This window comes from Heptranchias perlo, chromosome 5 (assembly GCF_035084215.1).
Source record: "Heptranchias perlo isolate sHepPer1 chromosome 5, sHepPer1.hap1, whole genome shotgun sequence".
Lineage (NCBI taxonomy): Eukaryota > Metazoa > Chordata > Chondrichthyes > Hexanchiformes > Hexanchidae > Heptranchias > Heptranchias perlo.
Window position 1 is genome coordinate 74,243,840 of NC_090329.1, and position 15,292 is coordinate 74,259,131.

Below are 15,292 nucleotides of genomic sequence, written 5' to 3' on the forward strand. Positions count from 1 at the left end.
AAAGTGGATAACCTCACATCTATCCACGTCATACTGCATCTGCCATGTTCTTGCCCATTCACCCAACTTGTCTAAATCACATTGGAGCCTCTTTGCATCCTCCTCACAGCTCACATTTCACCCCAGCTTTGTGTCGTCTGCAAACTTGGAAATGTTACATTTAGTTCCCTCATCCAAATCATTGATATATATTGTGACTAGCTGGGGCCCAAGCACTGATCCCTGCGGTACCCCACTAGTCACTGCCTGCCACCCGGAAAAAGACCCATTTATTCCTACTCTCTGTTCCCCATCTGTCAACCAATTCTCAATCCATGCCAGTATATTCCCCCCAATCCCATGTGCTTCAATTTTGCACACTAACCTTTTGTGTGGGACCTTATCAAAAGCCTTCTGAAAATCCAACTATACCACATCCACTGGTTCTCCCTATCTATTCTACTAGTTACATCCTCAAAAAACTCCAATGGATTTGTTAAGCATGATTTCCCTTTCATAAACCCATGCTGACTTTGTCTAATCCCGTTAATGCCTTCCAAGTGTTCTGTTATCACATCTTTTATAATAGACTCTAGCATTTTCCCCACTACTGATGTTAGGCTAAGTAGTGGATAGGGGAATGTCTATGGATGTTGTTTATATGGGCTTCCAGAAGGCATTTGATAAAGTCCCTCAGAAGAGATTGTTAGCTAAAGTTGAAGCTCATGGAACTGAGGGCAAATTATTGACCTGGTTAGGAAATTGGCTGAGCAGGAGGAGACAGAGAGTAGGGATAATAGGTTGGTACTTAAATTGGCAGGATGTGACTATGGTGTCCCACAGGGATCTATGTTGGGGCCTCAACTATGTTGAGGTGAGAGTGATTGCCCTTGACATTAAGGCAGCATTTGACCGAGTGTGGCACCAAGGAGCCCTAGTAAAATTGAAGTCAATGGGAATCAGGGGGAAAACTCTCCAGTGGCTGGAGTCATACCTAGCACAAAGGAAGATGGTAGTGGTTGTTGGAGGCCAATCATCTCAGCCCCAGGACATTGCTGCAGGAGTTCCTCAGGGCAGTGTCCTAGGCCCAACTATCTTCAGCTGCTTCATCAATGACCTTCCCGCCATCATAAGGTCAGAAATGGGGAGGTTCGCTGATGATTCGCAAATGTTCAGTTCCATTCTCAACCCCTCAAATAATGAAGCAGTCTGAGCCCGCATGCAGCAAGACCTGGACAACATCCAGGCTTGGGCTGATAAGTGGCAAGTAACATTTGTGCCAGACAATGCCAGGCAATGACCATCTCCAACAAGAGAGAGTCTAACCACCTCCCCTTGACATTCAATGGCATTACCATCGCCGAATCCCCCACCATCAACATCCTGGGGGTCGCCATTGACCAGAAACTTAACTGGACCAGCCATATAAATACTGTGGCTACGAGAGCAGGTCAGAGGCTGGGTATTCTGCGGTGAGTGACTCCCCAAAGCCTTTCCACCATCTACAAGGCACAAGTCAGGAGTGTGATGGAATACTCTCCACTTGCTTCGATGAGTGCAGCTCCAACAACACTCAAGAAGCTCGACACCATCCAGGACAAAGCAGCCCACTCATTTGGCACCCCATCCACCACCCTAAACATTCACTCCCTTCACCACCGGCACACAGTGGCCACAGTGTGTACCATCCATAGGATGCACTGCAGCAACTCACCAAGGCTTCTTCGACAGCTCCTCCCAAACTCGCGACCTCTACCACCTAGAAGGACAAGAGCAGCGGGCACGTGGGAACAACACCACCTGCACGTTCCCCTCCAAGTCACACACCTTCCCGACTTGGAAATATATCGCCGTTCCTTCATCGTCGCTGGGTCAAAATCCTGGAACTCCCTTCCTAACAGCACTGTGGGAGAACCGTCACCACTCGGACTGCAGCGATTCAAGAAGGCGGCTCACCACCACCTTCTCAAGGGCAATTAGGGATGGGCAATAAATGCCGGCCTCGCCAGCGACGCCCACATCCCATGAACGAATAAAAAAAAACTATTCACTGTATTTATTAACGACTTAGATGACGGGATAGAGAGCCACATATTCAAGTTTGACGATGACCCAAAGATAGGCAGCATTGTAAGTACTGTCGATGGAAGCATAAAATTACAGAGATATTAATCGATTAAGTGAATGGGCAAAACTGTGGCAAATGGATTTCAATGTAGGCAAGTGTGATGTCATCCACCTTGGACCTAAAGAGGACAGATCAAAGTACTTTATAAATGTTGTAAAGCTAGAAATAGTGAAGGTCCAAAGAGACTTGGGGGTTCATGTACATTGATTATTAAAATGTCATGGACAATTACAATACAGAAAATAATCAAAAAGGCTAATGGAATGCTGGCCTTTATATCAAGAGGACTGGAATACAGGGGGGTAGAAGTTATGCCGCAGCTATATAAAGCCCTGGTTAGACCACACCTGGAGGTACTGTGTTCAGTTCTGGGCACCGCACCTTTGGAAGGATATATTGGCCCCAGAGGGAGTGCAGCGTAGATTTACTAGAATGATACCTGGACTCCAAGGGTCAAATTACGAGGAGAGATTACACAAACTAGGGTTGTATTCCCTGGAATTTAGAAGATTAAGGGATGATTTGATCAAAGTTTTCAAGATCTCATTGGTGGAACAGGCTCAAGGAGCTAAATGGCCTACTTCTGTTCCTATGTAACCCCCTTGCAATGAAGGCTAACATACCATTTGCCTTCCTAATTGCTTGCTGTACCTGCATGTTAACTTTCTGTGTACAAGGACACCCAAATCTCTCTTGGTCTCTCAGCTTTTAAAAATTATTCTGCTTTTCTATTCTTCCTGCTAAAGTTGATAATGTCACATTTCCTTACGTTATACTCCATCTGCCACCTTCTCATCCACTCACCTAACCTATCCATATCCCTTTGCAGCCTCCTTGCGTCCTCCTCACAGCTTACTTTCCCACCTAGCTTTGTATCGTTAGTAAACTTGAATACATTACACTCAGTCCCCTCACCTAAGTCATTGATATATATTGTAAACAACTGAGACCCAAGCACTGATCCTAGCGGCACCCCACCTCGTGACAACCTACCACCCCGAAAATGTCCCATTTATTCCTACTCTCTGTTTTCTGTCTGTTAACCAACCCTCAATCCATGCTAATATATAACCCCCAATCCCATGAGCCCTAATCTTGTGTAACAGCCTCTTGTGTGGCACCTCATCGAATGCCTTTTGAAAATCCAAATATACTACATCCACTGGTTTCCCCCTTATTTACCCTGCTAGTTACACCCTCAAAAACTCTAATAGATTTGTCAAACACGATTTCCCTTTCATAAAACTGTATTGACTCTGCCTAATTATAGTATGATTTTCTAAGTGCCATGTTACTACATCCTTATTAAAAGATTCTAGCATCTTCCCTACTACTGATGTCAGGCTAACTGGCCTATAGTTCCCTGTTTTCTCTGTCCCTCCTTTCTTGAATAGTGGGGATACATTTGCTACCTTCCAATCCACTGGGACCATTCTAGAATCTAGGGAATTCTGGAAGATCAAAACCAATGCAGTCACTATCTCTGCAGCCATCTCTTTTAAAACCCTAGGATGTGGGCCATCAGGTCCAAGGGATCTGTTGGCTTTTAGTCCCATGAATTTCTCCAGCACTTTTTCTTTACTTATCTTAATTACTTTAAGTTCCTCACTGTCAATAGACCCTTGATTCCCCACTATTTCCAGTATGTTTTTTGTGTCTTCTACTGTGAAGACAAATGCAAAATATTTGTTTAACATCTCTGCCATTTCCTTATTCCCCATTATAATTTCTCCTGTCTCTGCCTTTAAGGGACCTATGTTTACTTTTGCTAATCTCTTCCTTTTTATATACTTGTAGAAGCTCTTACGATCTGTTTTTATATTTCTTGCTCATTTGCTCTCACATTCAATTTTCTTCCTCTTTACCAATTTCTTGGTCATCCTTTGCTGATTTCTAAAACCCTCCCAATCCTCAGGCTTACTACTCTTTTTGGCAACATTGTAAGCCTGTTCTTTTAATCTAATAATTTCCTTAACTTCTCTAGTTAGCCATGGTTGGATCTTTGAGGCATTTTTATATGTCTTGATTCCTTGAGAAGGAGCTGCACATTTGTGTCTAAAAATCACTTTTCTCCATATTGGACCTTGTCCTTTATAAAATGGTGGGCTCACAACTCATCATCATATACCATTTCTTTGCAATTGTTACCGTTTCTTTGCAATTTCAATAGGTGCACAAAAAATGCACAATGGAAAGCATTTTAAAATTAAACTTCAACATTAAGATTTGTGGCTGGTCTCTGAACAGTGGTTTAGTGGTCAGATGCCATTTACAAAGCTGTTTTGGTTAGCCACGGAAATAAGAACATAAAATTCTGGAAATACTTCGCAGGCCTGTCAGTATCTGAAAAGAGAAAGGATGGACTCGCATTTCAGGTGGCGATCTTTCATCAAAACACCAGTTCTGACAAAAGAGCTCCCAACAAAAAGGTCACTTTCCTATTTCTTTTTGCAGATGCTGATGGACCTGCCATTTACTTCTAGCATTTTCTGTTTTTTTTACATTATCAGAGTTCTGGGAATGGCCTGGATAGCATGTTGATGACTCATTTACTTCATTAATCCACCACTTGTCTTAATTGCATTGGCCACATGTATACTTAGATTGTAAGGCATTAAAGGTACCAATTATCACAAAGGCAAGCACAAAGACAATGCAGTGCATGCTCAACTTCATGAGGCATAGCATCAGTTTCCTAAATATATCAAGTAAAACACCTTTTACACCAGTTGATTGTCACTTCCCCCTCATTCCAACCCAATTAAATTCTACACTGGATATTTTAGTTACGTGTAAATAATGTGTAAAGGAGAATATCAACAGCTGACAGTTTAACATTATCCATGATAGACCTGTAGGTACCAAACAAACTGAAAATCTTTAAGCCTTTCTCAGAAAGAAAAAAGCTGATTTAAAAAAAACACACGGAGCTGCAGTTCCTTTTCCAGGAAGTGGACAGATCTGCAATTCGGTCATAGAAAAATTGGTTAATTGAAATTTTCTCTTTTTTGCTAATTATCAAACATAACTTGAATTTTATGCATTGAAATGAAATCCTACAGCTAAATAAAATGTACTTTTGAATAGATTTGGAACCATTAAGTGAGGTAAGGAAGACCTCTAACAGACAAAAGAAAGCAGAGAAAGTAAAGACTGAGGGGAAACACAGTGATACCATCCACTAATCTTGCAAGTTATTTATTTTCTCAGTTCATCATAGTGGGTAAAGAAACTTGATGGAGCCTAGATAGAAAGTTCCATTCCCTAAACATGTGTTAAAAAATTATGGTATATAAGTACATTCTAATTAGGTTTTATGACTAGCTAGTAATTAATGCCTTAGCATAGTTGATCTTTTGTTACCATGCAGCTTTTAACCTGGATTTTACAATAATTTGAGGCATATTTGATGGGAAAAAAATTGTAATCCGCAAACTTTGTATGTGGTGTGCCAGGAGTTAGAAACATTGCAAATAAAAAAAAGACAATATTGGGATGAAAATGCTGAAAATGGTTAGGTGTGTATCCTAAGGGGTTTATCCCTGAATTCATCTGTATCAAGGTTTTCTTCAGAAAAATAGAGAAATGCAGTGTAGAGAGGTTTAGACAAGGACAAGACTGATATATTGCAGTGAGATACAAAAAATCTTATCATTCCTTGTTCTCCACATATGAGTGCATATTCCATCATCCAGAAGAAAAACATTTTTGACACCCAGAAGAAAAACATTCTCTTTTCAAAGATTCAGGCCATGTTAGGACCACCTTGGTCATGTGCTGATTCCCGCCCGTGTTGTTTAGAGTGTCTCTATTCTGAGCCACACATCAGTTCTTTTTCTCGCATGATTGGCAACAGTCCTTACAACAATCACTGTATACAAGTAAAACTTTTTGCAGTATTTTTTTTAATTAATGTATTTTTGACAGTTTCCTTCTGTACATAAAGTTTCATAAGGGTCGTCTTGGACTTACAGCAAACTTTCAATCTGCAAATCAGCAATGCTGCAAATCTGATTGAGATGTGTCTTGTTGTTTTTGTATTTTTGATATTGGTTGACCAAGACTACTAGGCTAAATTTCTGGTTATATGATTACAACTCTGGTTGTTGGCAGTACCCAGCCGTTTTCAGATCTCCATAGATTGATATAGATCCTCCACAGTCACCAACACTCACTGCTGTTGCCTGTTTTGTCTATTGTAGCTGCATAAATTCCAGAAGTGTGAAGTCTGCTCCAAGTAAAGAAAAAACACTTAATTCAGTGGAAGGAAATTCTTCCAGGCAAGGAGAGGCTGTCTCAATCATAGAATCATAGAATCATAGAAGTTACAACATGGAAACAGGCCCTTCGGCCCAACATGTCCATGTCGCCCAGTTTATACCACTAAGCTAGTCCCAATTGCCTGCACTTGGCCCATATCCCTCTATACCCATCTTCCCCATGTAACTGTCCAAATGCTTTTTAAAAGACAAAATTGTACCCGCCTCTACTACTGCCTCTGGCAGCTCGTTCCAGACACTCACCACCCTTTGAGTGAAAAAATTGCCCCTCTGGATCCTTTTGTATCTCTCCCCTCTCACCTTAAATCTGTGCCCCCTCGTTATAGACTCCCCTACCTTTGGGAAAAGATTTTGACTATCGACCTTATCTATGCCCCTCATTATTTTATAGACTTCTATAAGATCACCCCTTAACCTCCTACTCTCCAGGGAATAAAGTCCCAGTCTGTCTAACCTCTCCCTGTAAGTCAAACCATCAAGTCCCGGTAGCATCCTAGTAAATCTTTTCTGCACTCTTTCTAGTTTAATAATATCCTTTCTATAATAGGGTGACCAGAACTGTACACAGTACTCCAAGTGTGGCCTCACCAATGCCCTGTACAACTTCAACAAGACATCCCAACTCCTGCATTCAATGTTCTGACCAATGAAACCAAGCATGCTGAATGCCTTCTTCACCACCCTATCCACCTGTGACTCCACTTTCAAGGAGCTATGAATCTGTACTCCTAGATCTCTTTGTTCTATAACTCTCCCCAACGCCCTACCATTAACGGAGTAGGTCCTGGCCCGATTCGATCTACCAAAATGCATCACCTCACATTTATCTAAATTAAACTCCATCTGCCATTCATCGGCCCACTGGCCCAATTTATCAAGATCCCGTTGCAATCCTAGATAACCTTCTTCACTGTCCACAATGCCACCAATCTTGGTGTCATCTGCAAACTTACTAACCATGCCTCCTAAATTCTCATCCAAATCATTAATATAAATAACAAATAACAGCGGACCCAGCACCGATCCCTGAGGCACACCGCTGGACACAGGCATCCAGTTTGAAAAACAACCCTCGACAACCACCCTCTGTCTTCTGTCGTCAAGCCAATTTTGTATCCAATTGGCTACCTCACCTTGGATCCCATGAGATTTAACCTTATGTAACAACCTACCATGCGGTACCTTGTCAAATGCTTTGCTGAAGTCCATGTAGACCACGTCTACTGCACAGCCCTCATCTATCTTCTTGGTTACCCCTTCAAAAAACTCAATCAAATTCGTGAGACATGATTTTCCTCTCACAAAACCATGCTGACTGTTCCTAATTAGTCCCTGCCTCTCCAAATGCCTGTAGATTCTGTCCCTCAGAATACCCTCTAACAACTTACCCACTACAGATGTCAGGCTCACTGGTCTGTAGTTCCCAGGCTTTTCCCTGCCGCCCTTCTTAAACAAAGGCACAACATTTGCTACCCTCCAATCTTCAGGCACCTCACCTGTAGCGGTGGATGATTCAAATATCTCTGCTAGGGGACCCGCAATTTCCTCCCTAACCTCCCATAACGTCCTGGGATACATTTCATCAGGTCCCGGAGATTTATCTACCTTGATGCGCGTTAAGACTTCCAGCACCTCCCTCTCTGTAATATGTACACTCCTCAAGACATCACTATTTATTTCCCCAAGTTCCCTAACATCCATGCCTTTCTCAACCGTAAATACCGATGTGAAATATTCATTCAGGATCTCACCCATCTCTTGTGGTTCCGCACATAGATGACCTTGTTGATCCTTAAGAGGCCCTACTCTCTCCCTAGTTGCCCTTTTGCCCTTTATGTATTTGTAGAAGCTCTTTGGATTCACCTTTGCCTGATCTGCCAAAGCAATCTCATATCCCCTTTTTGCCCTCCTGATTTCTCTCTTAACTCTACTCCGGCAATCTCTATACTCTTCAAGGGATCCACTTGATCCCAGCTGCCTATGCATGTCATATGCCTCCTTCTTATTTTTGACTAGTGCCTCAATCTCCCGAGTCATCCAAGGTTCCCTACTTCTACCAGCCTTGCCCTTCACTTTATAAGGAATGTGCTTACACTGAACCCTGGTTAACACACTTTTGAAAGCCTCCCACTTACCAGACGTCCCTTTGCCTGCCAACAGACTCTCCCAATCAACTTCTGAAAGTTCCTGTCTAATACCATCAAAATTGGCCTTTCCCCAATTTAGAATTTTAACTTTTGGGCCAGACCTATCCTTCTCCATAGCTATCTTAAAACTAATGGAATTATGATCACTGGTCCCAAAGTGATCCCTCACTAACACTTCTGTCACCTGCCCTTCCTTATTTCCCAAGAGGAGGTCAAGTTTTGCCCCCTCTCTAGTCGGGCCATCCACATACTGAATGAGAAATTCCTCCTGAATACACTCAACAAATTTCTCTCCATCCAAGCCCCTAATGCTATGGCTGTCCCAGTCAATGTTGGGAAAGTTAAAGTCCCCTACTATTACCACCCTATTTTTCTTGCAGCTGTCTGTAATCTCCTTACATATTTGCTCCTCAATTTCCCGTTGACTATTTGGGGGTCTGTAGTACAATCCTATCAAAGTGATCTCTCCCTTCTTATTTTTCAGTTCTACCCATATGGACTCAGTGGGCGAACCCTCGGATATATCCCCTCTCACTACTGCCGTGATGTTCTCCCTAATCAAGAACGCAACTCCCCCTCCTCTCTTACCTCCTGCTCTATCTTTCCTATAGCATCTGTACCCTGGAACATTGAGCTGCCAGTCCTGCCCCTCCCTTAGCCATGTTTCAGTAATAGCTATAACATCCCAGTCCCATGTACCCATCCATGCCCTGAGTTCATCTGCCTTGCCCATCAGACTTCTTGCATTGAAATAAATGCAGTTTAATCTAGTCTTCCCTTGGTCTTTGCCCTGCTTTCTCAGACCATCTGTCCGGTCATGTTCTGTACACTCTCCCTTACTGCCTTTTGTTTCTGTCACCACTTTATTTCCCACTGACTTCCTGCATCGGTTCCCATCCCCCTGCCACATTAGTTTAAACCCTCCCCAACAGCACTAGCAAACACTCCCCCTAGGACATTGGTTCCAGTCCTGCCCAGATGCAGACCGTCCAATTTGTACTGGTCCCACCTCCCCCAGAACCGGTTCCAATGGCCCAGGAATTTGAATCCCTCCCTCTTGCACCATCTCTCAAGCCACGTATTCATCTTAGCTATCCTGTCATTCCTACTCTGACTAGCCCGTGGCACTGGTAGCAATCCTGAGATTACTACCTTTGAGGTCCTACTCTTTAGTTTAACTCCTAACTCCCTAAATTCAGCTTGTAGGACCTCATCCTGTTTTTTACCTATATCGTTGGTGCCTATATGCACCACGACAACTGGCTGTTCACCCTCCCCCTCCAGAATGTCCTGCAGCCGCTCCGAGACATCAATCTGCCACACAAAGAATTATTGAATTTTCGGTTTGTCTAAGGAGTTGAGCCCCATGTCAGAAAGAATTGAGTACAGATATGGGGCCTTTTTGCTTAAAATCTAAAATGATAAGACTGGGTGAGCCACATTCCACATTGGCTGAAAAAAATGAGGAGTTGGCATCGGGAACCTCTAGGGCTCACATTATTTCCTCTGGCTCAGCCTCCCAGTTCTATCGTCCCATTGATGCCACTTGACAGTAGAGCAAAGAAAATAATGAAAGCATCAATCTTTGATCAAATCATAGTCAATAGAAATATCAGCTGCAACATCTTCAAAAATGATTTTCTCATAGTTACAATTTGCGTCGTACATAAAAAATAACATAAATCCAGACTCAATGTTCAAACTAAAAAACTTGATTCACCACAATCTGGCTGTTTATAAGTAGAAATAATATCCTTTGCACAGGTCATTCATCCAAAATCCGCTTTGTTCTGCTGTGCAAAATGATCACATTAAATTCATAAATCTAGTTATATAAAGGAAATACTTGATTAATGGATGTGATACCATGTTTATCACACTTTTGATGCCTTTTGAGCTCCCTCACAAGTCATGAAACCAGCATCAAGAGTGTAATAAATATGCTATCGTGTTCATCAGTACTCCATTATGTTGCATACACAGATCATTCGTACATTAATTTGACTTTTTTATGTGCAACCTATGATATTACTTTAATGGCCATTTCTGTCGCAACACACAAAATTGTCCCTAGCTCCAAAAGGAATTCAGCTGTTTTACATGTAACTTTTAGAAATCCACACTATATCAGAACCCAATATGCCAAGTTTGAAATTACTTCCATTGAGAATCTAAAATTGTCCTAATCTCACTGGCACCTAATAATTTTCCATTTTCTTTTCTGTTTTAAATGGTTATAAAAGCTCTTCGTCACATTATAATTGTTACATAGTTCAGGGAGAACATAGTCAAGAGATCTGCTGTCGGGCCTCTGCTTGTGATGTTCTGAGTTAACAGAGAGGTGCACGCGAACAGCCAGGAATGCCTGTCTCATTTTTCCTTCCCAAGTAAAGCACTTGGCCTCCACTCCTAATGTTACTGTGATCAGGAATTGACCAGTGAGGAGTGCACAGGTTGGAACCTATGCCTTACCACTTCATAACATTGTGTGCTAGTTCTCCAGCACACAGAGGCACTGTGCAACATCCTCATCGTTCTTCAAACATAGTACTGGCGTATCAGTACATTGTAGGTTTATACTTTGAACCTATAACCTGATAAGATTAATAGGGTTAGATGAAGCAGTAATAAGGTTCGATGAAGGAGGGAGGGAGGAGGCTCGTGTGGAGCATAAACGCCGGCATAGACCAATTGGGCTGAATGGCCTGTTTCTGTGCTGTAGTTCCGATGTAAGAACCATAAAATGGGTGAGGGCACATTCTACTTCGGGTCAAAAAAAACATGCAGGTTATAATCAATGCATTATTTAATCAAACATTTATATTTTATGTACCCTAGTTATTTGAATGCTGTTGAATATTTACCAGATTTTTCACCACAGCTACCCGGTACATAAAGATGATTTAAAAATATACATTGTGTGGAGCTACATAACATAGTTGCTCTGCACTTCAGTAGATGTGAGACCTGAATTCAAATTCAGTGATGGAAACATAACAGGAAAAATGTGTTTTAAAAAAAATTGATTTATGCTGTCAGATTTCCTTGACTGCAGCTTACAGGCAGTCTACAGGGAGGTTATGTCGGGCATGACTGGTTTACATCCACTGCATTTTTGATAATGTCAGGGGATGGAGAGAGAGCTCTAAAATTTCTGCAACAATTTTCGAACCTTCTTGCTTCAGCCTTTCTCTGGTTGCCTCGTCTACATGCCTCTGTATGTTATTAAATCTGGTATTGACTACTGAAGTTTTTTTGGTATATTCCAGATGGCAAGTTTTTGAAGAGACAGTGGGGTAGATTCCACCGCCGCCCCCCCCACCCCGTCCCGAACAGACTTCGGGCAGCTGGCCGGGCTGGGCTCATTAGCACCATGCCGGTGGGCTGCAAGTGCAAATCGAGCGCGCCAAGGCAAGACAGGGGTACGGTAGTGTAGTGGTTATGTTAATGGACTAGTAATCCAGAGGTTTATAATGGCCATTCCCACCATTGCAGTTTGAGACTTTGAATTCAGTATAAAAAATTTTGGAAATGAAAAAAAGAGCTGGTATCAGTAAAAGTAACCATGAAGCTATCGATTGTTGTATAAAACCTAACTGGTTCACTAATGTTCTTTAAGGAAGCAAACCTACCTGGACTGGCCTATATGTGACTCCAGTCCTACACCAGCATGGCTGACTCTTAACTGACCTCCAAAGTTGCTTAGCAAGCCACTCAATTGTATCAGGGCTGGTGGCCCCACCTTCAGAAATTGGGCTTGCTGCACTTGGTAATTTGAAAGTCTGCTTCAGGTTCCTTGGTAGACCAGGGAAGCTCTACAGTACAGTTCGACCAGCTAAGGGAGTATCAGGAGCTGGGAGCTAAACCAAAAAGCAGGACGCCAAGAGTGATAATCTCCAAATTACTACCCGAGCCATGTGCTAATTGGCATAGGGATAAACAGATCAGGAAAGTAAATGTGTGGCTGAAAGACAGGCGTAGGAAAGAGGGGTTCCATTTCATGGGACACTGGCTCCAGTACTGGGACAGGAAAGAACTGTACTACTGGGACAAGCTGCACCTGAACCGAGCTTGGGACCAAGGTCGTAGCAGAAAGGATAAAAAGAGCAGTCAAGAGGACTTTAAACTAATAAAGGGCGGGTGGGGGGGGTTCGGGTAGAAGTAATAATAAAAATGATATTACCCTAGAAATAAGAAAAAGAAGGAATGAGATCAAAGGTCAGACTACAAAATGTGAAAAAGATAATATAAATACTGCAGGTTCAGAAAAAAATATATAAGAAGTAATAATAAAGTATCCGATGTAAATAAAACAAGAAAAAGTGTATTAAATCAAAAAATGTGAGAAAAACATCATCAGGACATATGTGCAGGGTAGGGACTGTTACCCAAATAAAAGTCTGTACACAAATGCACGGAGTAACACAAGCAAATTAGAAGCACAAATTCAGCTTAAAGGGTATGACATTGTAGCCATTACAGAGACCTGGCTACAAGCTGGGCATGACTGGGAGCTAAGTATTCTAGGCTACAAGATCTTTAGAAATTGGGAATGAAAGAGGAGTAGCAATATTGATAAAATAAACTATTACAACTGTTGAAAGAAGGAATATCCGTAAGAATGAGCAGGCAGTGGAAACTCTTTGGGTAGAATTAAGAAACAGCAAAGGATGCAAGACTCTGGTGGAAGTTCTCTGCAGATCTCTTGACAGCAGTGATGTGGTAGCAGAATGCATAAATACAGAGATCAGAGAAGCATGTAGCAAAAGCAAGGCGATTATTATGGGAGATTTTAATTTTTACATGGATTGAAAGAAGCAGAACAGCACAAGTTGTAAAGGCAGCGAATTTCTAGAGTGTATTCAGGACAATTCTGGAACAATATTTTTTAAAACTGACAAGGGATTTAGTGATGAGCAACGAGCCAGAATTAGTTAACAATCTAATGGTAAGGGAACATTTTGCAAACAATGGCCATAACATGATCGAATTTGATGTTAAGTTGCAGAGGGAGACAAGAGTGTCACAAACCAAAGTTGTAAACGTAAGTTAAACTGACTTCGAAGGGATGAGACATAAACTGACCATAGTAAACTGGGCTGAGCTATTAAAGGGCAAACCTACAGACAAATGGTGGGAGGTATTCAAAGCAGTTTTTAGTACAATTCAAGACCAGTGCATACCCCTAAAAGGCAAAAGCTTCACTTGTGTAGTTAGGCAACCATGGTCAACAACTGAGGTAAGATATAGAATAAACCTAAAAGAAGAGGCTTACACAAATGCAAAGGAAAGTGGCAATCCAGCCGACTGGGAGAGCTATAAAAAACAACAAAGGGATACAAAGTATTAAGAGCTGCAAAAAGTAATATGAAAAAAACTTGCAAGGGATATCAATGCTAATAGTAAAAGCTTTTATAAATATATTAAGAGAAAGAGTGTGGCTAAGGAAACTGTGGGCCCATTAAAGACAGATTCTGGTGATACTATAATTGACAATAAGGAATGGCAGACTTGTTAAATGAGTACTTTGCATCCGTCTTCACTGTAGAGTAAGAGGACAAAATACCAGCGGTAAAAGGGAAACAAAATTAATCAAGGGGAAAAACTTACTGGATTTAATATAAGTTATATAAAAAATGGTAATGGAGAAAATAATGAGAATTAAGATAGTCAAATCTCCAGGACCTGTTAGTTTCCAACCAAGGGTATTCAAAGAAGTAGGTGAGGAAATTGCAGATGGGTTAGTCATAATGTTCCAGAGCCCCCTCGATTTGGGAGTTGTGCCTTTGAATTGGAAAATTGCAAATGTCACTCCATTATTTAAGAAGGGTGGGAGAGAGAAACCAGGGGCTCGATGTTAGCAGGGCTGCGGGTTCTCGGTGGGGGGGGCTATCGGGCACATGGTTAACGCGCCCGGTGAAATTAGTCAGCTCCCCGCGCGATTGTAGCATAATTGGATCCACTTACCTGGTCTTCCGGGTTCCCCACTGCTGATCTGCACGTCGGGTGGGCTGCGCATGCGCAGTAAGATCTGTCAGCTGGAGGAGCTCTATTTAAAGGGGCAGTCCTCCACTGACAGATGCTGCAACAAACAGAAAAAATTACAGCATGGAGCAGCCGAGGGGGAAGGCTGCTCCCAGTTTAATGATGCCTCACTCCAGGTATCAATACATGGGGTGAGGAGGAGGGGGAGGACAGAGATCTTCCTCCCGGCGGGCGGGAGGAAGCGGCCTGCCTCTGCCACCAGGAAGGCCTGGCTCGAGGGGCAGAGGAGGTCACCAGCACCACCAACATATCGCCCACCTGCATACAGTGCAGGAGGCGCTCCAATGACCTCAGTAGGTCAGCCAAAGTGAGTACACTTACTCTTTCCCCGACACTCCGTCTGCCACATCACCGCCCCCAACCCACATCTCCTTCTGCACTGCCAACACTACTCTGTCACATCACCCCTCACACCCACTCAAACCTCATCCTCATCGTACCTGCACCTACTCACCTCGCCAGTACTCATCCCGCCTCTACCACTCAATCCAATCCTCATACAATCTCATGGCTCTATCTCGTACTCACCCTCTCATGCATCTCTTTCACGGCCAGCCTCACTCAACCTGCCACTACCTGTGCTGCAGCCACAGGGCATGCATCACATATGTGCAGTAGGCAGAGTAAGGCAAACGTGTCGTGAGCATGAAGGGGATACACATGGGTGTTTGAGGGTTTGTCATGGTTGTTACTTATATTGAATTTCTGACCAA

General features: G+C 42.6%; 1 protein-coding gene across 2 annotated transcripts in view; it reads left to right on the forward strand.

Annotated features, from left to right (window-relative positions):
• The window catches only part of tbc1d32 (TBC1 domain family, member 32), a 252,709-nt gene that overhangs the window by 202,734 nt on the left and 34,683 nt on the right, over positions 1 to 15,292 (forward strand). The window contains exon 31 of one of the 2 annotated variants that reach the window (XM_067984662.1): positions 11,597 to 11,751. The exons of the other annotated variant lie outside the window; for it this stretch is intronic. Coding sequence (XP_067840763.1) covers positions 11,597 to 11,751 — 155 coding nt within the window. The remainder of the gene's footprint in view (positions 1 to 11,596; positions 11,752 to 15,292) is intronic. 2 annotated transcript variants of the gene reach the window in all.